The following is a 26,325-nucleotide window of genomic DNA, read 5'->3' as shown; positions in this document are numbered from 1 at the left end:
TCTGGAGGAAAAAAAACAAAACATAAATCATGTTTCCTCTTTTTAAAGAAACTGTGAGTCTCTGTTATTCTCCAAAATTTTCTTATCAACTCTACTGTTTTGCTTTAGGATTCATACCCTGGACGACCACCTATACTAATATTACACCAGAAATGACAGGGTTTCTATGACACCGGGAAAGGAAATTCCTCAGTTTTTCACTATTGCCTTACTGTATCATCATACTGTTTTCAGCCTGTCTGCATAAAGCATTAAACATTATGCATTGGGTCTGTCAGGTCTACCTCCCTCTCAGGCAAAACTTTTACAGTAATTCATTTTTAACAGGCATGCCTGATTGTTTAATAAAGTCAAACTTGTGCCTGTTAATCTTTTTTGTCAGTTTGTCTGCCTAAATATAGTATTCATGCATTACAGTAAGCATCACTTACAACTGACATCAGGAAACTTTATTTCAACAAAAAATTTACACTTTTTTATTTATATTTCTCAATATTTCTTAGCCTTTTGGTGATATTCAATGTACAGTATTTGTTAATATTTAAGTATTTGCTCTGCTCTTAAAAGGGTACGTGTGTGTGTGTGTGTGTGTGTGTGTGTGTGTGTGTGTGTGTGTGTGTGTGTGTGTGTGTGTGAATACTGTATACAGTGAAAACTTAAAATGTAACTTCTGGGTCGAACCCACGGGTAGAAATTATTGTAGTATTAAAACGAGGAGAAAAAAAGTGTCAAGAGTTTAGCTGTAAACTGTAAACAGATTAAAGACAGAAGTGTATGATTGTAACTTTATGAAACACAAACAGAACATAAAACCAGCAGATGCTCCCTTTTAAGAAAATGGCTTTAATGGTCCAGAGTCCAAATACATTGTGATATGATGCATAGATCTAGAATAAACTTGGATAAAATGCAAAAATTATTTAAATTTACATTTACATTTATGCATTTGGCAGACGCTTTTATCCAAAGCGACTTACAGTGCACTTATTACAGGGACAATCCCCCTGGAGCAACCTGGAGTTAAGTGCCTTGCTCAAGGACACAATGGTGGTGGCTGTGGGGTTAGAACCTGTGACATTCTGATTAACAGCCCTGTGTTTAGCCACTACGCCACCACCACTCACACACACCACCACTAAATATCCATGTTATCATCCTGGGGGGCGGTCTCTTGGTTACAAAGTGGACCAATCACAGCTGTTGTGTTCTGAGTTGACGCAACACGCAGTTACATTATTGAAGAGGTGCACATCAGGCTCTGGTACGTAACTGCCGTAGCTATGAATAGCCTACAGCGTAGGTTCGACGCAGAAGTATAAATCGTCCTTAAGATGAAGCAAACATTTGTTGAATCTGTGTTTAAACTGTTTCAGTGAATTAGACTGGAGTCATGGTGTGAAAGAATTAATTCATGGGAATACATTGAAGTCACAAATCCAAGATTTAAAGTAGAAATACAATTAAAATGTCTGAATGAAAAATCTGAATGCTGTCTTACTTACAAGTTTTGATGTGAGGAGGGAGTCCAAAACTAATCCACTGGCACACTCTATGTCAGCAACAAAATCATTGCAATTATATCTTCAATATTCAATATATCATCCAGCTTTACCTTCACTCATCCTGTTCACATACCTAGTTTTATCTACCTCAGGTGTTTTTACACATTCTGCTGAAAACCTGCAGCTCTTTCCAAGACTCATGTCTTCTCTTGGGTTGCATAGCAAGCATTTATACCCCATCCAACCATTAAGTTCTGGCATATGATTGGAAATGTATTTGAAGCAATCAAGCATGTTTTCCTAAACACCCTGATAACAGGGCTGGATTAATAATCTGGCATACCGGGCATTTGCCGGCCTACACACTTCGGGGCCGATCAGGGTCGGACTGGACATCGGGAGAACCGGGAATAAGATGAAACGAGCAACCGTGTTATGAAGAACAGGCCACAAAGCGGCTCCTCGATATGCCAAAGGTGGGCAGCGATATGCAGAAAAGGATACATCTCGGGCCGATTTCTTTTCCCAGTCCACCCCTGCCTGATAATATAGTTAATTGATCAGTAATTAGAGTGTGCAAGGTGTATAAGCTCTGAACCAAACCTATATTTACAGAGATCAAGAAGAGGCACGCTCCCTCACCACTTTAGAGTGGGTACTTTTGAAATATTGTGTTAGTCCGGCCATAATGGGGTTTTCTTTGTAAATATATTGAGCTTTTGGGTGTTCTCAGCTCCAAACCCATTTATGTTAACTCCACTAATGGCCAGGCTGAGCACTCTCATCTCTTCCAGGACCACAGTTAACATTTTGAAATCATAGATTTTAGTGGTGCCTATCACTGACACTTCTCGGTAAGAATAAGCAGTTACGTAAAAGATGTTTCAGTCTAGTGCAATCTAAAACATAAAGGTATGCAAAAAAAAGCTTTGTGGCAGTTCAACATTAGCTGCAAGCATGATACTCATGATTTATACGCCCATTCCCGTATGACATTCTTTCTTTTTTAAATTATTGAAAAATATACTAGTAATTTTTTGCAAGCAATTACATAGAATGGAGAGTGGCGCAGTCCCCCCCCCCAGATTTAATGTGGCAGGCACATTAAATCTGTAATTCTTGAAAGAGAATCTTTTATCTGAGTTTTGTTTCCCCACTGCTTTCAAAGTACTGAGAATACTAACCAGTTAGATTAGCCAACACAACATTACAAAAATATCATGGTACTTTAATATACCTTGATACTAAATATTTCAATTATATGATTACAGTATGACCAAAAAATATGGTAATACCATAGTACTGGTTGGTACTTTTAGGTTAGTGCTGATTCTCTCTGAAAGCTAAAGCAGTTTGAAATAGTTTTTTAAACATCATTAAATGTGATGTGTTTCTGAAGAATCTAAATAGCCTCCCTCTGTAGCATGCAGCTGTTTTATGTTTGCTGGCATCAACATTTTCTCTTAATTGCATGAGCCATTACTGCTAAATTACTGCTGCACCATCCTACAGAGCATAAACATGCAACCCTTGAACATTTAAACAAAACATCTCTTGCATTTGGAAACAGCCAGCAGTTCTCCTCTCCCCATATCTGTTTATCTTCCACTAACATATGCAGTTGCAGGCATTCCTCTAACTAGCATGGTGCTGTGGAGGACACATTTTCACACAGATCTTCGTTTGACCACTCCAAACGGTCTCAAACCTCAAATGGACCCACAAACAAATCGTAATCAGACCACTTCCCAAGATGGTCTGTGTACAGTTAGTTTTTGGGACCTTTTTTATGGAGATCATTTGGGTTGTTCACATATACATATTACAGTGCATCCGGAAAGAATTCACAGCGCTTCACTTTTTCCACATTTAGTTACGTTACAGCCTTATTCCAAAATGGATTAAATTCATACTTTTCCTCAAAAGTCTACAAATAATACCCCATAATGACAATGTTTGTTTGAAATCTTTGCAAATTTCTTAAAAATAAAAAACGAAAGAAAAATCACATGTACATAAGTATTCACAGCCTTTGCTCAATACTTTGTTGAAGCACCTTTGGCACCAATTACAGCCTCAAGTCTTTTTGTGTATGATGCTACAAGCTTGGCAAACCAATTTTTTGGCAGTTTCTCCCATTCTTCTTTGCAGAAGCTTTCAAGCTCCAACAGGTTGGATGGGGAGCGTCAATGCACAGCCATTTTCAGATCTCTCCAGAGATGTTCAATCAGGTTCAAGTCTGGGTTCTGTCTGGGCCACTCAAGGACATTCACAGGGTTTTCCCGTAGCCACTCCTTTTTTATCTTGGCTGTGTGCTTAGGGTAGTTGTCCTGTTGGAAGATGAACCTTCGCCCCAGTCTGAGGTCCAGAGCGCTCTGGAGCAGGTTTTCTTCAATGATGTCTCTGTACATTGCTGCATTCATCATTCCCTCAATCCTGACTAGTCTCCCAGTTCCTGCCGCTGAAAAACATCCCAACAGCATGATGCTGCCACCACCATGCTTCACTGTAGGGATAGTATTGGCCAGGTGATGAGCAGTGCCTGGTTTTCTCCAGACATGACGCTTGCCATTCAGGCCAAAGAGTTCAATATTTGTTTCATCAGACCAGAGAATTTTGTTTCTCATGGTCTGAGGGTCCTTCAAGTGCATTCTGGCAAACACCAGGCAGGCTATCATGTGGCTTTTACTGAGGAGTGGCTTCTGTCTGGGAAGGGCCTTAGTTAGGGAGGTGACCAAGAACGGGTTCTCCTCTCTCCACAGAGAAATTCTGGAGCTATGTCAGAGTGACAGTCGTGTTCTTGATCACCTCCCTAACTAAGGCCCTTCTCCCCCGATCGCTCAGTTTGGCTGGGTGGCCAACTCTAGGAAGAGTCCTGGTGGTTCCAAACTTCTTCCATTTACAGATGATGGAGGCCACTGTGCTCATTGGGACCTTCAATGCTGCAGAAATTTTTCTGTACCCTTCCACAGATCTGTGCCTCAATACAATCCTGTCTCGGAGGTCTATAGACAATTCCTTGGTCTTCATGGCTTGGTTTGTACTCTGACATGCACTGTTAACTGTGGGAACATATATAGACAGGTGTGTGCCTTTCCAAATCATGTCCAATCAACTGAATTTACCACAGGTGGACTCCAATCAAGTTATAGAAACACCTCAAGGATGATCAGTGGAAACAGGATGCACCTGAGCTCAATTTTGAGTGTCATGGCAAAGGCTGTGAATACTTATGTACATGTGATTTCAAACTTCTTTCACGTTGTCATTATGGGGTATTGTTTGTAGAATCTTGAGGAAAATAATGAATTTAATACATTTTGGAATAAGGCTGTAACATAACAAAATGTGGAAAAAGTGAAGCGCTGTGAATACTTTCCGGATGCACTGTAATATGTATATGTGAACAACCCAAATGATCTCAGACCCCCTAAAAAAGGTCCCAAAAACTAACTGTACTCAGACCATCTTGGGAAGTGGTCTGATTAGGGTTTGTTTGTGGGTCCATTTGAGGTTCCATTGAGTCGTGCTATGTGAAGGCGAAGAGTTACCAGTCTGTTTTGCATTTCGTTATGACATAAGTACCTCAAGGCTTGCCATACATACTGTAGATGTATTACATAATAGCTTGATCGAGATAATTTATCTTACTGCAATTATTGTGAACTTTAAATTCCACTCGTTTTACTGTCCAAATAAGGGAATTGTGATTCATAAGTGAACATAGAAATACCATGATAACCACGACTGTGTCATGCCTCGTTTTTCAGTCTTGTGGTTATCTGAGCACTCCAAATGAATCTTGAACCTCGAACATTGAGGTAGATGAGCTACAAAAGCAGAAGACCATGTTGAGTTCCACTACTGTCAGCCAGGAACAGAAAGCTGAGGCTTCAGTGGGCACAGGCTGGACAGTTTGAAAACTGAAAAAGCATAGACTAGTCTGGTGTCAATTGGGTTTAAGTCAGGACTTTGACTGGGCCACTCCAAAACATTTTAGCTTCTTTTGAGCCATTCAGAGGTGGACTTACTCCTATGATTTGGATCATTGTCTTGCTGCATAATCCAGTTGTGCTTGAGCTTCAGCTCATGGACTGATGACCGGATGCTCTCCTTTAGGATTTTCTGGTAGAGAGCAGAAATCATGTTTCCCTCAATTATTCTAAGTCGCCCTGGCCCTGAAGCAGCAAGCATCTCCACACCATCATACCACATCATACCACCACCATGATTGAAAGTAGGTATGATGGTCTTTTTGTGGAATTGTTGTTTGATTTATGCCAGATGTTATGGGACCCCTGTCTTCCAAACCGTTACACTTTCGACACATCAGTCCACAGAACATTCTCCCAAAAGGTTTGAGGATCATCAGGGTGTGTTTTGGCTAAATTCGGATGAGCCTTAATGTTAAATGTTAGCAGTGGTTTTCGCAGCGCCACACTTACATGGATGGCATTTTTGGCCAGTATCTTTCTGATAATGGAGTCATGAACAGTGACCTTTATTGAGAGAGGCCTGCAGTTCCTTGGACGTTGTCCTTGGATTTTTTATGACTTCCTGGATGAGCTGTGCTCGTGGAGGAATTTTGGAAGGTCGGCCACTTCTGGGAAGGTTCACTACTGTGCCAAATTGTCTTCATTTGGAGATAATGGCTCTCACTGTAGTTATTTGGAGTCCCAGAGCCTATGAAATAGCTGTGTTACTGGGTCAGACATTTTAGCCATCTTCAAGCTGCTGAAAAAATTATATTTAGGTGTTGATTTGATTGAACAGGACTGGCAGTAATCAGGTCAGTGTGTGTCTAGTACAGCTGAACCCCATTTTGAATGCAGTTTCAGAGATCTAGGGATTTAGTAACTAAGGTATTGGATTTGGTATTGGATGATTTTTGTGCTTCAATAAATAACATTGTATTTTAAAAACTGTATTTTTTGTTTACTCGGATTACCTTTGTTTTATGTTAGAATTTGTTAGAATTTTGGAAACAATTTAGCATGAGATATACACAAAAAATTAATCAGGATGGGGGCAAATACTTTTCCACAGCACTGTGTATATATATATATATATATATATATATATATATATATATATATATATATATATATATATATATATATATATATATAAATCTGAATGTATATTTTTAAATCTAAATATATAGTTATAAATCTAAATACATATATACTGATATTGTAAATCCTGAATATATAGTTATAAATCTGAACATTTATATTGCTCTAAATCTGAATATATTATTACATATCCAAATATGCTCTATATAGTTACATAATAAATCCTGAATATATAGTTGTAAATCTGAATATATAGTTAGAAATTCTTAATAACTCTGTCATGGGAGGGGAGCAATATACAGTATCAATATGAAGTAACATTTAGTAACATATTTTTGGTAAACATGATTTTAACTCTCAGAGTCCCTTGAGGGAACAAACATATTGAAATGAGAGTTAAGAGAAGGAACTAGACAGATTGCAGACGGTTGCCAACTATCTGTTAATTTACAACTGATACATTCTATGGTAAATACTCAACAAACCCATGGTTGTTATTTATTTACAGCGATTTAAATTTGTTTCCCTGCCGACGGATGTGTTGGAGATTGAGGTGAAAGATAAATTTGCCAAGAGCAGACCCATCATCAAACGCTTCCTGGGAAAACTGGTCGTGCCTGTACAGAGGCTGGTGGAGAAGCATGCTATTGGGTAGGTCTTTAAGGACACCTGGCTATGCACTTACTAACTGCTAAACATTTGACCTTACATTTTTTTTCCAACTGTGAGCTTGATAACAGTTTGAAATAAATTTTAGACATTGTGTGCCATTTGTGTGATATTTTTCCTTTATGGTTTTGGTTTTCATAGGCTTGAAAATATAAATTTGTATTACATTTTTATTTTCAAGAAGATACATAATGCATGTGTAGGCTGTTGCCTACACATGCATTTATTTTATGGTTAAATGCTTGGCATTTGCTCTTACTCTGTGGGATTTTAAAATGTCAAGGATCCTTATCTTTCGTGTGTGTAAACAGGGACCGTGTGGTGAGTTACACTTTAGGCCGGCAGCTTCCAACGGATCATGTCAGTGGACAGCTGCAGTTTCGGTTTGATATAACCTCCTCCGTTCACCCAGGTCTGCAGGATGTTGTCTATTTTATGTATTTTTATCATAAACAATATGAACAAAACTAGTAGTAGTCTACACATTTTTATGTTCTTCTGTGAAACACAAGCAAAGATAATTTGAAGGATGTATGATGTGCTTTTGTCCATACAATGTAAGTAATGGGTTCCAACATTTTCAAGCTCCAAAAAGGAAATAAAGGCAGTCAAAAGTGGTTTAATCCATGTTTTTTTAGCAATGCAATCACTTTGGGTAAGACACAGACAAACAAATTTATATCAGTATTAATCTTGATATCCGCGGTCTCTTAGAGTGTTCACGAGAGTAGCTCATTCACACACTTCCTCACGCTTGACACATACACTAAGTGCAAGCATTAGTTACTTTTAATTAAACATAATTATTTCTATTTTTTTTTTTGAAAGCACAGCAGAAGCACAAAGCAAGTCGTCAAAGTGACTTGTGCACTACATTCCAGGTCTTCTGAAGCCGTAGGATTATGAACCAAATGTTTTTCCCTGAATATCTTCCCCATCTTCTACAGATCTCATTTACGCTTCTGCATAGTCAAACTTGGTACACCACACCACTTGGCACTCAAATTTTCAATATGCACATGCAGTGTGTCTTCTATTGAGGAAAGAATGTCACACATGTTTAAAATAGGACATAAAGAATAAGTAAATTATAACAGAATGTTCAATTTTGGATTAACTATTCCTTATACACAGAGCTCTTAAGGGATTTCTAGAAAAGTATTTGTTGCTGCTGATGGTGTCAGTGTTGTTTAATAGCATACCTGTTTAACTGAGATATGCTTGTTCTCTCTGACAGATGATGATGAGGTGTCCCTCAATGCAATGCCAGTCTATGATGTAGTTCCAGACCAGGAGGCTGTTCAAAAGCGCTGCGAAGGCCTACCAGCTGCAGCCAATCTACCTATGCAGGATGCGTTGAGTTTGGGGCCTGGCATGCCAGAGGTCCCTGACAAATGTCCTCCAGAAGCAGAGACCCAGGATGTTGCACCTTCCTCCCCAACTGAGCCCAGGAAGGAGACCCAACCAGATACAGAAGGATCAGAGAATGCAGGAGTAAGTGATCTTGTAACCGGCCATGGGGAGGGCAGGAACGCAGAGGCAATACTTAGTGATGTTACAACTGAAACTGAAGAGCAGGACCCCAGAAAAACAGACGAAGAACCAGGGGAAATGCAGGAGGAAGCTTTGTGTGAGACTCCAATGGAGGCTTTTGAAGATACAGGTGGAGGTGACACGGGAAGTGCTGCAGATTTAGGTACGGAGCACGTAGACGTTGGGGAGGGCTTGGGCCCTGAGCAAATGGAAATGAGGGTAGAAGGAGATGGGAATGCAGAAGAACCTTGTTCCCCAAGGATGCGTAGTACCTTGAAGCGCAAGAGCCGGCCTTGCTCGCTTCCTGTGTCTGAGTTAGAGACAGTCATCGCCTCAACCTGTGGTGAACCTGAGACACCCCGGTCTCACTACATCCGCATTCATCATCTACTGCACAGCTTGCCTTCAGCACAACGCCACCATAACAGTCAAGATGAAGATGAGGTACCAGAATCTTCGGAGGAGCTCACTGTCAAACCCAAGGAGGACAAAGAAGAAGAGGTGGATGAGGATGAAGTGTCCGAGGCTCAGTCACCATCCATAGTCCCCGAGTGTCCCAAACCGTGTTGCCGTCGGACGCTGCCGCGTAGCCTCTCCATCGAGCATCTGTCAGAACTCAACCAGCTTCTGGAGGGAGAAAGACCCTCACCATCCACCCTGCGGCCAGATAGTGAAGACAGAGGTGGAAGTAGACGGGGTCCTAGCGAGTGTGAACTGTGCGACAATTCCTGCTACAGCACTTCGTGTTACAGCACGTCCTGTTACAGCACTTCCTGTTATAGTAACTCGGGTTACGAGGGGCGTAACCATCTCTGCAGCCATACACGCCTTTCTTCGGTAGATAGCACCCGTTTGTCAGAGAGCACTGTTTTCTCCTCGCAGGAGGAAGAGGAGGAGGAGAACAGTGCTTTTGAGTCCATCTCAGACTCGATGCAAAGCCCAGATGTTAGGGGGCCAGGAGACGGGTCGGCTCAGTCGAGGGGGTCGTCGTCGGAAAATAGTCCCCTGAGAGAAGACCAGGGCGAGGAATCACCAGTAGCTGGACCGAGTGTTAGGTCATCAGGTGAGAAACCATGAACAAATCATGCTTTGCTATGATGACGTGTAGATGTTAGAAATGTTTCACCCAAAAATGTAAGTTTGGTCATCATTTACTCTGCACTGATGTTTGAATGAATATCTTGGTTTGTCTTTTCAATACAAAAGCTTTGGATAGTGCCTCACTCTAAAATGTGTTCGTTAATATATTCCAAGTCTTTTGAAGGCATACAATGTGTTTTGATTATTTAGTGCTAAAAGCAACTCTGGTCTCTAGCGAACATTCAACCTAATGATTTTTTGCTGTTGTTGGGTGGACTATTCTTTAAATTGTGTTGTTTGTGGCTATTTTTCATGTGTGCAGATATATGAGCTGGGATTTTAGATGACCAAAAGTTTTTTTTAATAAAAATTATAATACATAATAAATAAAATGAATTACACATTTAAAAAAGTTCATCACTTTTATCTAGGAGTGGGTAAAAATATTGATTTTTGATCATCATTTGAACAATCTCGATATTGATTTTTAAATCCCAAGCGCTCATTTACAGACTCTCAATGCCTCTCAATTTTTTTTTTTAAAGAGACAATACCGGTTTTTAACACATGTTCATCAAATCAATGTAAATTTGTTTCATACAGTATGTAAGCAAAAGGGACATTGTAACTAAAATATACCCAGATAAACTGATATCGAATTGAATCGAACTGAGATCAGAATCGAGACCTTGTGAGTTGTAATTGAATGGAATCTGGAAATCTGTATGAATACCCAGCCCTACTTTTATCTCATCTTAACATCCCGGTCTATTGAATTTGAGAATCTTTCTTGGTTGCTGTGTGAAACACTCATTTAATCAGCATACATGCTACTGAGCACATTTGTGGAGCTTTCTTTTACCTTATATGTCCTGAAAGGGGACATACAATTTAGGGATGCACCAATATGGAATTTCTGGGCAGATACTATAACAGATCATTTTCAGGACTGTGCTGGGGCGAAAATTTCATCAAAATGTTGGGGGGGACAATAAACATAACAATTCTCAAGAGCAATTTTTGAAGGGGACACCAAGGGTTTTTTTTTTGTTGTTGCCCCATTTGCATTTGTATTATTTTATTTCTTAAACAATTATTTTATGAATATATCATTATATTATTTACAATACACATATTTTAATGATATTTTAGGGGGGGACAACCCTCAGATAGACCCCCCCGACCCGCGATTTCTGCCTATGGGACTGTGGACCTTGCCATTAATTGATAATTTTTTACATTTTGTTTAAGAATTAGTTTTTAATCTTTTAACTTGGAATTGCTAGCTAATTCAATAAACGCTACTCATTTGAAAAATTGTTGTCATTTAAAAGCTTGTAATTTGGACTTGACAATCTGACCAACTCTTAACTGCTGCTATTTAAGGTTTGGCAGATGTAATATGAACCAGAAATGTGCCTATACTACAGATACATGCAGATTTTATTGAGAAATAAATGACAAGACACTTGCATTCAATTGTATGGTACCCATTTATGTGTGTATATGGTAGCCTAGTCCTGTTGATCACTAACAGAGAGAGAATAATTACATTCTAACCGCAGTAATAATCCATTAAACAAAAATCAGGGGATAAATTAACAGCATGTAAAGAACATTATACAACAAAACACATAATTCAGACCCTAATCTTTGAATACATGGTAAAATATTTATGCTAGAAGCCAGACTGTTTGTGCAGTGGTGGTTTATTTGTGGTATGTATGTGCTCATTCACAGACGCTTATTACTGCACTCATTTGTGGCAGTTTCACTGAATAACATATGAAGTATAATAATCATAATGGGAATAGATAACATCATACGGTTTGAATAGTCATGAGTCATAACATTAGAAAAGTCTCAACTGGTAAAATTAGGGTTGACACCCATCCTGTAAAATACAGGATTGTCCCGTATTTAAAGATAAATTAGCGATCTGGAACGATTTCACTGTGACGCCATCTGACCAGCTTAAATACGGGACAAATTGCATCCTGTATTAATTCGATACAGGATGCAATTTGTCCTGTTTTGGACTTTAATCGCAATGCTTTACTTTATGTAACAATGTGCTATTTTCCATATTCTGTTTATGTTTCATGAATACATGAAAATTATTTCCCGCAAGTAAAATACATACATGCTTTGTTGCATCTTCATTCATTGCCTCTTGAATCGTTAACAGTAAATGGCATGTAATTTCTTGCAGCAGGTAATTCCGGTATCACCATGTTAATAAGATTTTGATTTACCCAGTTATCGGTCACCTATATATCCTGCACCCTAAGTACCTTAAAGGGTTAGTTCACCCAAAAATGGAAATTCTCTCATCCCAGATGTGTATGACTTTCCTTCTTCAGCAGTTAAGATTTTTATAAATACATTTCAGCCCTACAATGCAAGTAAACGGGTGCCATCAGGCTGCAGGCTGTTTTACGGTCCAAAAGGCATATATAGGCAGCATAAAAGTAATCCACTATTTGGATAGTCAAACAGACAGGTAAATAAATCATCAGGGGATTTAAATTTTTGGGTGAACTAACCCTTTAAGTGTAAAGAAGGTACAGTGGGTAACTGCCCCAATGACAAGCTGTTGTACCTGTTTTGGAGCTAACAGCAAACCCACGGCATGTGTTTGATCTCTGCTACTCATTTGACTTAGCGGTTGCAATTCTAAGGGTCAGACAGAGGGTGTAAAATGGTAATGAGAAACTAAATGAAGCAAATAAATTATGATATGACCCCTTCAATTCATTGGAAGGTTTCCATTTATTCCTTATTAAAACACTGGCAGAATGATGGCTCAACATCGATTAGCCAGACCTCTTTTTAATTCCTTCGAATTGATAGTGTTGCTTGCTGAACAAAACCAAAGAACTTGCTAGTTTGCTAGTGATGAGTTTGACAGTCAATTACTGCTGAAACTCTCTCTCCTGTTGAGAAGTGACAACGCTGTGTTTCACCTCCACTGACCTTATTTAGAAGTCACTTTGAAACTACCAAATCCATGATATCTCTACTGATTTCTTTTTGAGATATTATATACCTTATAAGGATGAATTAAGATCATTTGGGACAGTTTTTAGCATTGAGATAACTAAAGTGGTCCAAATGACCTGAATTCACCCTATACATTCATTAAATGCTCGACACGTAGATAGTCACGGGCCTATTTTTTCATATGTTTTATAGGCAGTTGTCATATGCAATGCAGTCATCATGCAATCACTCAGCTTCCTGCTTTGCGGCCTGACCCCCATCATTACCCAAGTGTTGATGAACCATTACCTCCAAGTAAGCTCTCCTGAGTCACACCTTACCCTCGCTTGTGCCACTAACCCGCTACCTCATTGGCATGGGAATGTGTGTTTTTGCCTGTATGTTAGTAGCAGTTGTAAGTCTTTACAACAGAAGTGCGTGTGTGTGTGTGTGTGTGTGTGTGTGTGTGTGTGTGTGTGTGTGTGTGTGTGTGTGTGTGTGTGTGTGTGTGTGTGTGTCCCTCCATCTCATCAGACCATACCTTACTACTGTCCGTCACAAATTAAAATATCTCAAGGTTTTTGGTGTAAGCATTGATCTGTACAGTTTTCATTGTCATGTACACGGCTGCTCGAGAGGGATTTCCAAGAAACTCAAAGCACAATTGACATAAATGAGCTTGTCTCTCAAGAGATAAGCGATAGTCTGAACTGATCTCTCGAGATATTTCTTCACAGTTGCTATAGTGACAGGCCACAAAGACGGTGACTATGCATACTGAGTTTATGTTTAAAGCTGTCATTCAATAGAAAGGCAGGTATGATGCTCTCATAACTGCTTAACTGTTAGAAAGTAAAGTGAGACTAGCACAAGACTAGTACAAGTGCTTTATTTTTACAGTAATTAATACAGCCATTTGACGTGACATTAGGATAAATCTTGAAAACAAAACTATTAGCATGGGTGTTTTTAAATGTGGGTGGTTTGTGAAACATTTATCATGCACACTACTGCAAACATTGTCAAAATATAATGATTTTTAAATGATTTTATGAGGGGTTCACCCAAAAATGAGCTATCTGCCATAATTAACTCTCTCTCTCATGTTGTTCCAAATCTGTATAATTTGCTCTCTTCAGTGGAACCCGAAAGGGTGACTCAATCGCCATTCACTTTCAAAAAAATTGCAATAAAAGGGAAAAATTGTGACTGGGAACAAAAACATATTTTGTGTTCCTTAGAAATAAAGAACGTCAAATGGGTTTTGAACAATATGAGGTTGAGTACATGATGACTTTTTAGGTAAGCAGTCATTTTAACATATCCTCCCTGCAGTGATTTCAGTTCTCTCTGAATCTGAAATGAGTCAAAGCATTCTTTAAAACCCTCTTATTTTCGAATGTGGGTTCAGCTTTCCAGGTTTTTGGTTGTATTGATGCTCAGGATTGGTGCAATGTCACTGTTTGGGAACCCTGCTGAGCTTTGGATTTCACTGTAAAATAGGAATGCATTAAAAATGCTAAAAATAGCCTGAAAAACCTCTTTAGCAAGGGCTACAGGAGAAAGCTCTGACAGCAACAAACACAACAAAGAGATCAAATGATTTCCTGTCCATTACCATCAGCTCTTAAAAGCTTTGGTGTATTTTTAGAACTGATGTAAAAATTTGTTTATCGGATACATTATATGAAAATCGACTGGAAAATTAGTAATATTACAAAATAATGTTTTTAAAGGAGATTAATACAAGTTGAGATTAATCAACAGCATTTGTGGCATAATGTTGACAATGTTGAAACATTGACCACAAAAATGAATCAACTTGTCCCTCCTTTCCTTTAAAAAAGAAAAAATCTGGGTCCCAGTGAGGCACTTACAATGGAAGTGAACAGGGGCTGATCTGTAAACTTAAAATTCTCACTGTTTCAAAATTATAGTCACAAGACATAAACAATATGCATGTTAACATGATTTTAATGTGATACAATCAATTACTAACCGTCTCTGTGTACTAAACTTCTTTTCCATGATGATGTAATTCTGTAAACCCTAAAACAACTGTAAAAACAATTACTTTATAGCTCAAATAATACACGTGTTGTAACTTAATAATTAATGTGTGTTTTTATCAAATTATTAGCTTAATTTTTCTGCCTTAAAGCCTTCCAAAGATTGGCCACATTCACTTCCATTGTGCCTCAATGTAACTTCGGTTCTTGTTTTAGTTTTTTGCTTTTTGTTTTTTGGGGTAATCAACATTATGCATCAAATGCTGTCAGTTGAGTTTAACATGTATTGAACACAGAATATTACTTTAACCAAGTTTTTGATATACAGTGGTCTCAAAAAGTATTTTGACATTTAAGAAGCATAACATCGCTCATGTGCCACTCAGTATTGTGCTGAAACATGCAGTAGCCTGTCAGGCCATTTTCACTAATGTATAATGAAGATAAATGCATGACAAAATGTTTTTTTGACATCTGTTGACTGATTTACGTGCCAGTTAATACATTTGGTTTGGGAAAATGTCTGTTGTTGTCCTGAGTAAGACACAGAAACAGCCAAGAGTGTGTCATGAGTCCTCATGCGGTGTACTACAGAGACTAATAAATTAAATCCTATTCCCCTCTGTGTGCACTGGCTTGCCAAGGCCCACAGTGTTTTAATGTTATATATCTTATTTATGGCTGTTCAACATTTAAATATATCTGTTAGAGTCTCTCTCTCTCTCTCTCTCTCTCTCTCTCTCTCTCTCTGTGTGTGTGTGCGTGTTTGTTTGTGTCTATGTGCTTGACTTGGGACAGAACCCCCACCCACACACACACACACACACACACTCTAAACAACTTTTGAGTCAGATTCTATTTCATGTCCCGGACTGATATCTCTTCCCACTCTCTCCATTTCCTTTAGCCCTGTGCAGGTCACTGGGTGTGTGTGTGCGTGTGTGTGTGTGTGTGGGGGTGATTGTGTTGTTTGTGGTGATGACTGTCTACATACTCAGTGTGTGTGTGTGCTTGATGCATAAAATCTTTGCTTAATTTATTAAAATACTGCAATGTATGAAAAAGTATACATTGCTTTTATTTATTTTTTAAAATGAGTCTATTTGGTCAGATTTGTCTTGAAATATATTCACTGTGACACTAGATTGGTGTCTTGTTCATAATGATTGTAATGTTTGTCTAAATGGCACAGATTGGGAGGCCAGGATAGACAGTCATGGCCGTGTTTTCTATGTGGACCATGTGAACCGCACCACCACGTGGCAGAGACCCAGTCATGCAGCCAAGTGCACAGGCATCCAGAGATCCAGCTCCACTCAACAGATGGAGCAGCTCAACAGGAGGTATGGAGAAACCCACGTACACTCTCCTCAATGGCATTGTGTATGCATGTATGTTCCTTATATTTAGTGATTTCACACATCTTATATTAACTCCATCTTGGATCATCACATATACTGTCCTGAAGTTGTACTTTTTAAAGCAAAAGTTTGTCAATTTTTTCAATGTTAAAATACATTCTCCTTGCTCAGTTTAATATGTAGAGACAGGTGTTAGTAAACAATTTTTAGGTTTCAACAAAAAGTGTAAATAGTGTGTCGCAGAGCCGCTTTCAAAACATTGCTCTGTTTGTTTGAGTATTCTGGCCAGTCCAACACAGCAACTTTGCCTCAACCAACGGCTTTGAGAATTTGTCCTAAATGTGTTGTCATGTTTTGTTTTTGTGAATTGACCTCATTGGACAGAACAGAGTGAATACAGCTCCACTATTAAAGATATTTGTGGGATGGTGCCACCTAGAGGACACACATCTTAAATCACTATCACAAGGTTATAATAGAAAGATTCAGTGTCAGTGTTATTATTTGGTGCCATAGATGTGACCTGCTATAAATACTGGTATAAAGAACTCATCCCTAGTCCCAGTTGTCCCAGGTGTAATATAGTACAGATTGTAGCATAATGATACAACTGACTGTATATTTATCAGTTTGGCTTTTTCTTTAGGCAGTTCTAAGGATTCAGTGGGCTTTTCCATGTAATTATTGTTTCAATAAACGTGATATTTATGCATTTTGCTATTTCTGGAGCAAGCTTTAACATAAAGGAAAACAGCAAGCATTATTTCTAAGTTATATTGTTGTTATTGTCATATTTCTTTAGAGCACCAGATCATGGTTCCAATTACGTAACAAACAAGGCAAAGTAATAAACAGCAACATATACATTGTGTTATGACTATATTTTCTTAAACACTTTAATTATATTTGGTATGTCTCTATTGCTCAGAAATAAGCAAATAAATGCAAAGAACTGAAAAAGGAAAAAAGCATTTGTGTGAATATTGCTTGAGGAACAAGGGCACACAGAGAACAGGAAAAATAGACAACATGATGCTCTCTTTCTTGCTCTAGCCCAATCTATAGATAATTAAAAGACTTAACTAAAGACTTACTTTAGTTTACTATAAAGTACATTTTAGCAAAACATGTTTTTGTTTTGTTGAGTACAAAAAACAAAAACAAACTAATAATTAAAAGTTAACATCTCAATGGTTAGTCACACACCTGTGTGTATCATTGCATCATTGATTACTGTTGCATCAAGGAGTGTTATATACATGGCAAGGACATCATATATGCTACCATGTATGTATATTAAAGGGTTAGTTCACTCAAAAATAAATATTCTCTCATCATTTACTCACCCTCATGCCAGCCCAGCTGTGTATGACTTTCTTTCTTCTGCAGAACACAAATTAGAATTTTTATAAGAATATCTCAGCTTTGTAGGTCCATCCAATGCAAGTGAATGAACTTTGAAGCTCCAAAAAGCACATTAATGTAGCATAAAAGTCATTAATATGACTCCAGTGGTTTAATCCAAGTCTTCAGAAGATAAATAATAGGTGTAGATGAGAAACAGCTCAATATTTCTGTATCTTTTTACCATAAATCTCCACATTTGACCAGCCCTGACCACTGGGTGGCGACATCCACGAGAATGTAAATTGCCAAAAAATAAAAGAAGAATGTGGAAGTGAAGGTGAAAGTGGAGATTACATTTAAAAAATGACTTATATATAGATCTGTTTCTCACTCTAGTCTTCTGGGTTATTTTTATGCTGAATGTATGTGCTTTTTGGAGCTTCAAAGTTCTGGCTACCATTTACTTGCATTGTATGGTCCTACAGAGCTGAAATATTTTTCAAAAAATCTTTATTTGGGTTCTGCAGAAGAAAGAAAGTCATACACATCTGGGATAGCATGAGGGTGAGTAAATGATAAGATTATTGTCAATTTTGGGTGAACTATTCCTTTAATTATAATGTGTATATATATATATATATATATATATATATATATATATATATATATATATATATAATAGCATATAACATTTACATTTACATTTATGTGTTTGGCAGATGCTTTTATCCAAAGCGACTTACAGAGCCCTTATTACAGGGACAATCCCCCCGGAGCAACCTGGAGTTAAGTGCCTTGCTCAAGAACACAATGGTGGTGGCTGTGGGGATCGAACCAGCGACCTTCTGATTACAAGTTATGCGCTTAGCCCACTAAGCCACCACCACTCATATAACCCATAATTAATTAAATCTCATGAAAGTAGCCAACCTCTGTTTGTGCTGTGGCAATTTACTTGAAACAGAGAAAGAAATTCAATATTTGTTGCTTTTGAATCTGAACTTCACATTAAAGCATTTACTCTGTAATGTTGTTAATTTATGTCAGGGATGTAGGTAGATCATGAAACAATAGAAAATATAAACCATTATTTACATTTGGCAGCATATTTTCTGTATTCTAAACCTTCTGTTTAAAACGTGTGCCTCATATAGAGATCTTTTGGCAGTATAGTGTTATTCTGTAGGTACAATTACAGCTTCTGTATAATACTGTTGAATGCAGGTATCAGAACATTCAGAGGACTATGGCTACAGATGATGAATCAGCCAGTCATGGTCATGAGAGGAACAACAGTCCGGATACAGAGAATGAATCCACACCACAGACAGCAGGTAAATGCCACTTGGTTTGGTATTTTGTTATCAAATGAAATGACATCCGCAATTAAGTGTAGCTGTCTCATTAGTGACATACTTTTCATATGGTTCAATGATATGTTCACCTGTGACGTTTGCAGATCAGAGAACAGAAGGTTCTGCATCTCCTGTGAATAATCAGAACATCACACTATTGCTTCAATGTCCAGCTGTAAAGTTTGTTAGCCACCCAGAATTCTTCACAGTCCTCCATGCCAACTGTGTAAGTTACAGCATGTTTATGTGCATATGTGTAAATTGTGCATTCAATCATCAGTTTGAATATATCTCTGAACATTAGTCATTACATGCACACTGTAATTCTTATGATGTTGATGTGTTATCCATATGAAAATGACATCATTTACTTCAACATAAGCAAAAACTGGAATTCTGTGAGGATGTTACTGGAATGATTTCAGCACTTGTGAACTGGTACTGCCCTGTAGTAGATAGCACCAGTCTTTGTACTTCAGTTGAAGAGTGCTATTGATTGATCTATTTGCAGATTCCCTCTTTATTGATAACATAAGCTCTCTTGGTGCTCTGCAATAGCAAAGGAGAAAGATAACAGACATTAACAAGGCGAAGATAAAGCGTGCTGACGTAGACGTGGATCTGCGAGAATGGTTGTTCTGTAAAAGTGTTGTTATATTCAGCTTTGTCCTCAAAAATGAAGCAATGTTATCTGAGCTCAGCCTGTTTGTGTTGATATTAACTTATTGCTAAAGGCAGTAAGTGGTTTCTAGAAACACAATATCCTATGGAACTATACTTTCCCTATTGTATGTGTTTAATGTACTTTCAACAACAACACTTATAGACACAACCACACACATTAAAGAACATATTCATCTGTATCGCTCAGGGGGCGTATAGGATGTTTACCAGCAGCACCTGTCTGAAGCACATGATTCTGAAAATACGACGAGATGTGCGCAACTTTGAGCGATATCAACACAACCGCGACCTTGTGACTTTCCTCAACAAATTTGCTGATACTCAACTGGAGCTCCCCAGAGGCTGGGAAATCAAAACTGACCAGCAGGGCAAGGTGAGCTTTTCCAAAAAACCTTTATGCAATGATTCTTGATCTATGGATTCAAGTTGTCTACAGTTCAGTTTACTATAGAAATTGTTAGAATAATAATAATGCCAAATTGTTAGAATAATAATATTTATTAGTAGTAGTAGTATTAATCATAATGTATTTGTGGAATATGTTATTTATGGAAAATATTTGTTATTACATATGCTAATTACATGCATATTTCATTAAAAATAAATCACTCATTAAACACTCATTTATGAACCCTATAATTTTATTTTTATATAATTGATTTATTTATACTATATTAATATTTTAAAAAATATATTTTCCATATGCATACATATTTTTAATTACATACATACTTAATTTTTCATTAAAAATAAATAAATAAACGGTAATTTTTTTATTTGATTTTTATATTAATGACTTACATAATATATTTAAATAAAAAAATGTCAATACCCATACATTTGTAAGTACATACATAAAATTATAAAACATAAATCATTTTATTAACACTAATTGATGAAAGATGTAGTAATTGCTAATTATAGCACTGATTTATATAATATATTAAAATAAAATAAAATAATGTTCGTACATGCATATTTTAATAAAAAAAATATCTATTAACACAAATTTATGATGTAATAAAATTAATTAAAAAATGTCCACCAACATACATATTTTAATTGCATAAAAAAATACATTATACAAATACACATATATATTATGCAATTAATTAACACTAATTTATTGAGCCTGAAATACTTCAAAATCTATTTCAGTATTTAATGAAATATTCAATTGTGTTAAGATTTGGTTGATATCAGCATGTTTACTGAAATGTTGTTTGTGTTATTGTGCTTTGGTAGTCATTCTTTGTGGACCATAACAGTCGTGCAACGACCTTCATTGACCCCAGAATTCCCCTTCAGAATGGCCGTCTGCCCAATCACCTCACACACAGACAACACTTACAAAGACTGCGCAGCTATAGTGCAGGAGAGGTACAAACAGACACACTCTCACATATACAGGGATGGGAGGGTTACTTTTGAAATGTATTCCACTACAGATTACAGAATACATGCTGTAAAATGTAATGTGTAATGTATTCTGTTAGATTACTCAAGGCCAGTAATGTATTCTAAATACTTTAGATTACTTCTTCAGTACTGGTTGATTTTTTTTCACTTGTTTTTACTATAAAAACTCTGCCAGTACAGTAAGACAAACTTTGAGAACTGACAAACTGAACAACTGAACAGAACAAAAAACAAGGGCTTAAATATACAAGGGAACAAACAAGGGAACGAGGAACACCTGTGGAAATAATCAGGCGAAAACCAATCATAAAATGAAACTACAAAGGACTACAAAAACTAACAGGAAACAGGAACTAAAAAAGAATTTCAACATAAAAGCACAAAAACAAAAGACAACAGGGAATATGTGACACCAATGATTTATCTGTAGTGGAATACAGTTACTTATATTTTGTATTTTAAATATGTAATCCTGTTACATGTATTCCGTTACTCCCCAACCCTGCATAGCCTATATATGACAATAGATTTAAAGGTCATGTTTGATCAATCACATTATGACGATGGTGTGGGTTGTGTTATCTCAGGCATCAGAGGTGTCCCGCAACAGAGGAGCATCACTTGTGAACAGACCTGGACACAGTCTTGTAGCTGCTGTCAAAAGTCAATGCCAGCCTGATTCAGTGCCTCTAGGTTAGTCAACAGAGACATGACAACTGTCACTTTATGATGATTGTGACCAAAATGCCAGTCAGTACGCAGACAGACAACCTACGGAAATACATTATTAGAGAGGAAATAAACATACTTTATTTTCACAATAAATATGTGATGCTGGCCTTAAATGCAATTGTTTTTATGATTTCAGCCCACTTTCACTAATTCATATGAAACCTCCTGTAATCATTAGGATTCTCCTTTTTGACTTTATTTCCTTCTTCATGCTCAGCTTACAATGACAAGATTGTGGCTTTCCTCCGTCAACCAAACATACTGGATGTGCTGCAGGAACGGCAGCCCAGTCTAGCCAGGAATCACACACTCAGGTGAGACGATCTCACATGATCATGATTGATCGTAACAGTGTCTCGAGCATTTTTGTTATATTGAATAGGTTATACTCAGAAACAGTCAACAGATAAATAATGCAGCATTTCCATCCCATGAGAGAACATGATCATCATTTCTGGGGAAATTGGTGCAGAAAAGAAATGCAAATAGAAATAGGGTAGGCAGGGCCCCCCCTGAATATATCCAAAATTTTGTGTATCCCAAACACTGTGCATTGTACTGTGGTGTTATTCCTATATAGTATAATTGACATAAAATCTCTGACTGAGTTATAGAAAGGGTAAAGTTACAGTGTTACACAATATAAATGCATCAAATGCGCTTAAAAGAGCAAAGTTTTTTGACAGTGACTCTTTGTATATACATTAACTCATGCATTTAGACAGGCTCGATTTCACTAATGTAGCAAGCTGATCATTATCTTAATGGAATTCCTCAATGCAGCCTGTTATAATTCCATTCAACAAGGTGAAATGCATTACTGTTTCATTAAAAAACAATAAGCATGCCCGGAGAACAGACCTTTCAGCAGACACTCACGATAGAAAATAAAAGTTGAAACATGATATTGCATGAATGTTTAAATGCTTTTGGTGGTCTCCATCCGTGTTTCCTGCCAGGGAGAAACTCCATTACATCAGGAGTGAGGGTCCACAAGGTGTTGAAAAGCTGTCTTGTGACGCAGACGTGGTTATACTATTAAGGTACTAACCCTGATCCTAACCCCCCATTCCTAACAGAACAAAGTTTTAGGAGAAATTTGCGTGACTGAGTTGATGCTTCATGTTGTAGTTTTGCACAACCACTAACCAGACTTTACAGGCATAATATATCAGTGTCTTGGAACACAGTCATCAGTCATTTTGTCAGTGTCTTGGCAGTCGGATTACTCCTCAAACAAAGCCACTTTGACTTATGTCTCACTCACATGAAGCAGCATGCAGGACTTATGATATAAAACAAATTATTGGCTTAATTAAATAGACATTATCTCCAAAAACATTATACATTGTTGAATACTAGATACAAACAGCCACAATAAATTCACTAAAAAACAGGCCAAGCTAAATGTTTTCATTTATCTTGAAAAAGGAAAAAACACTTTCTTTTACAGTAATGACCAAAAACAATATAATAATGTAAATAATTACTTTTTTATTTTTGGGTGAACTACAGTGCTGTGAAAAATTATTTGCCCCCATCCTGGTTTCTTGTTTTTGTGTATATCTCATACTACATTATTTAAAAAATTCTAACAAAATATAACATTAAACAAAGGCAATCTGAATAAAAACAAAATACAGTTTTTAAAAGACAATGTTATTTATTGAATGAAAACAGTTATCCAATAGCAACTGGACCAAAGTATTTGCCCCTTACTTAGTAAATCCTCAAATCTCTTAAACTGCATTCATAATGGGGTTCAGCTGGATTAGACACAAACAGGTCTGATTACTGCCAGCCCTGTTAAATCAAATCAACTAATCATCTAAATATAACTTTTTCAGCAGCGTGAAGTTGCCTAAAATGTCTCACCTAGTAGCACACTATGCCAAGGTCAATTCCAAAAATGATAAGTGAAAAGGTGATTGAAATCAGTCTGGAAAGCATTACAAAGCCATTTGAAAGGCTCTGGGACTCCAAATAACTACAGTGAAAGCCATTATCTCCAAATGAAGAAAATTTGGCACAGTAGTGAACCTTCCCAGAAGTGGCCGATCTTCCAAAATTCCTCCAAGTGCACAGTGACAACTCATCCAGCAATTCACAAAAAAGCCAAGGACAACATCCAAGGAACTGCAGGCCTCTCTCAATAAAGGTCACTGTTCATGACTCCATTATCAGCAAGATACTGGCCAAAAATGCCATCCATGGAAGAGTGGTGAGGCAAAAACCACTGCTAACCCAGAAGAACATTAAGGCTCATCTGAATTTTGCCAAAACACACCCTGATGATCCTCAAACCTTTTGGGAGAATGTGTCTGTGGACTGATGAGTCATAAATGGAACTGTTTGGAAGACAGGGGTCCCATAACATCTGGCATAAATCAAACACAGAATTCCACAAAAAGACCATCATACCTACGGTCAATCATGGTGGTGGTAGTATGATGGTGTGGGGATGCTTTGCTGCTTCAGGGTAACTTGCAATAAATGAGGGAAACATGATTTCTGCTCTCTACCAGAAAATCCTAAAGGAGAGCATCCGGTCACCAGTCCATGAGTTGAAGCTCAAGCACAACTGGATTATGCAGCAAGACAATGATCCAAAGCATAGGAGTAAGTCCACCTCTGAATGGCTCAAAAGAAGCTAAATTTAAGTTTTGGAGTGGCTTAGTCAAAGTCCTGACTTAAACCCAATTGAGATGCTGTGGCAGGACCTTAAACAGGCAGGTCATTCTCAAAAACCCTCCAATGTGGCTGACCTAATGCAGTTCTGCAAAGAAGAGTGGGCCAAAATTCCTCCACAGCGTTGTTAAAGACTGATCTCCAGTTATCAGAAGCGTTTGATTGCAGTTTGTAACATAGTTCAATGGAAAGGAGGAGGCGAGAACTGGCTTGTCAATATAAATAATATTTTAATAATAAACAAACAAAAGACAAAACACACACATGACGGACATGTCCGTAAACGATCTCTCTCTCCCGCACAATCCTCCGCAGTTGGCCTTTATCCCTCTCGGAGGCTTGATTAGCCTGATAAGGGACCGGGTGTGTAGAATCACGACCCGGCCCCGCCCTCCACCCTGCCACGCAGTTGTTGCTGCTGCTAAAGGTGGCACAACCAGCTATTAAGTTTAAGGGGGTAGTTTGTTTTTCACATAGGTGATATAGGTGTTTGATAACTTTTTTTGCTTCAGTAAAAACATATATATTTGAAAACTGTATATTGTGTTTACTCAGGTTGCCTTTGTTTTATGTTATACCTCATTTGAAGATCTAAAACCATTTAGTGTGAAAAATTAAAGAAATCAGTATGGGGGCAAATACTCTTTAACGTCACATCTTTTCTCACCCTTATGTCTCTTTAAACCCGTGTTTCACCACAAATGCTGCTTCATACCCTTTCTTTCTCACATGGACCACAAAAGGGGGGAAAAGCCATTGTTTACCATATAGATGAATTAGTGGCGTCACACAGCAGGCAGGTTCTTTTGCGCAGCAGATTTCAATGGTGGATATAATGATATTGTGATGTTTTTCACTCACAAAACCTATTTAAATTGTTGATCAACTACAGTTAAAAATGCACAAAAGCACATCAAACATCATTGGTTTTATATCACATCGGTAGCACATCAGTTTCATCAAACCTCATTTGTTCTTTCATCACAACTTGTGATTTTTGTTCATAAGACCAATGAGGTTGAGGGGTCATCATATTTGATTTGTGCGCCATTTGTTGAGTTGGACTGGGCGATATGGCCAAAACTATTATAGCAATATTTTTTTCATGTCGTTCAATAACATTATTAATCATGTTCCCTATCAAAAGCTACAATTTGATGCTGCGATGATTTAGTGCACTGGGAACGTCTTTTAGGAGTGACCAGCTGTGAATATGTGTGCAACACGTCAATGAAATTGACTGGAATTTATAGCCTCTGCTGGTGACATCATCAGGATGCGCCAGTACCAGGGGCTATAAATAGATGCATCACAGGTGCATCGTCAGGTCTTTTGTCTTCAGACCATTCTGTGTGTGTTGTGCTTCTCAAGCCTGTCAAAAATTTCTACTTTTCTCTGATAGGAGTTAGATTTGTTAGGCAGTGTGCAGAATACCTTTCTGTCTTCCTTAACATGAGCAATAAGCAAGGAAAACGATGTGTGTTCCGTGTTTATACATATGGCTGAAGCAGACACACAGCAGTTTTTACAGTGAAAATGCTTTGCACTTGTCTCGCTTACTTCCGTGAGCCAGCGCCCATCCTTCCTTCGTGGGGCTCTTGTATGGATCTAGCTGAGGAGCGAGAGATGGTTCCGTTCCTATTGCTCACTCTCTCTCCAGATCCAACCGGTCCATCTCATGATCTCGAAGCATGCCCCGGCGCCTCTTTGGTTCATGAGGGGGATGTTGAATCTCTTGAGTCTGCGGACTTTGAGCTACCTGCCTCTGAGCACTTCTCACATGATAATAAAGCGGTTGAGGAATTACTCGAGGTGGTTACTCGTGCAGTAGCCAGACTACAGTTAGACTGGCCACACGATCAAGAGGCCCCCAAACGCTCTAAACTAGA

The 26,325-nt window shown here is 37.9% G+C and overlaps 1 protein-coding gene across 4 annotated transcripts in view; it reads left to right on the top strand.

Annotated features, from left to right (window-relative positions):
- Nucleotides 1-26,325, top strand: part of LOC127635342 (E3 ubiquitin-protein ligase HECW1-like) — a 115,490-nt gene that overhangs the window by 65,813 nt on the left and 23,352 nt on the right. For 3 of the 4 annotated variants that reach the window (XM_052115303.1, XM_052115302.1, XM_052115301.1), the window contains 12 exons: nt 7,086-7,228; nt 7,558-7,658; nt 8,484-9,842; nt 13,055-13,156; nt 16,043-16,193; nt 18,783-18,892; nt 19,018-19,139; nt 19,785-19,970; nt 20,843-20,977; nt 21,604-21,709; nt 21,966-22,062; nt 22,708-22,791. In XM_052115303.1, coding sequence (XP_051971263.1) covers nt 7,086-7,228; nt 7,558-7,658; nt 8,484-9,842; nt 13,055-13,156; nt 16,043-16,193; nt 18,783-18,892; nt 19,018-19,139; nt 19,785-19,970; nt 20,843-20,977; nt 21,604-21,709; nt 21,966-22,062; nt 22,708-22,791 — 2,696 coding nt within the window. The remainder of the gene's footprint in view (nt 1-7,085; nt 7,229-7,557; nt 7,659-8,483; nt 9,843-13,054; nt 13,157-16,042; nt 16,194-18,782; nt 18,893-19,017; nt 19,140-19,784; nt 19,971-20,842; nt 20,978-21,603; nt 21,710-21,965; nt 22,063-22,707; nt 22,792-26,325) is intronic. The other variant, XM_052115304.1, reaches the window with a different exon arrangement.

This window comes from Xyrauchen texanus, chromosome 42 (assembly GCF_025860055.1).
Source record: "Xyrauchen texanus isolate HMW12.3.18 chromosome 42, RBS_HiC_50CHRs, whole genome shotgun sequence".
Lineage (NCBI taxonomy): Eukaryota > Metazoa > Chordata > Actinopteri > Cypriniformes > Catostomidae > Xyrauchen > Xyrauchen texanus.
This window is presented reverse-complemented; position numbering and strand designations above follow the sequence as displayed.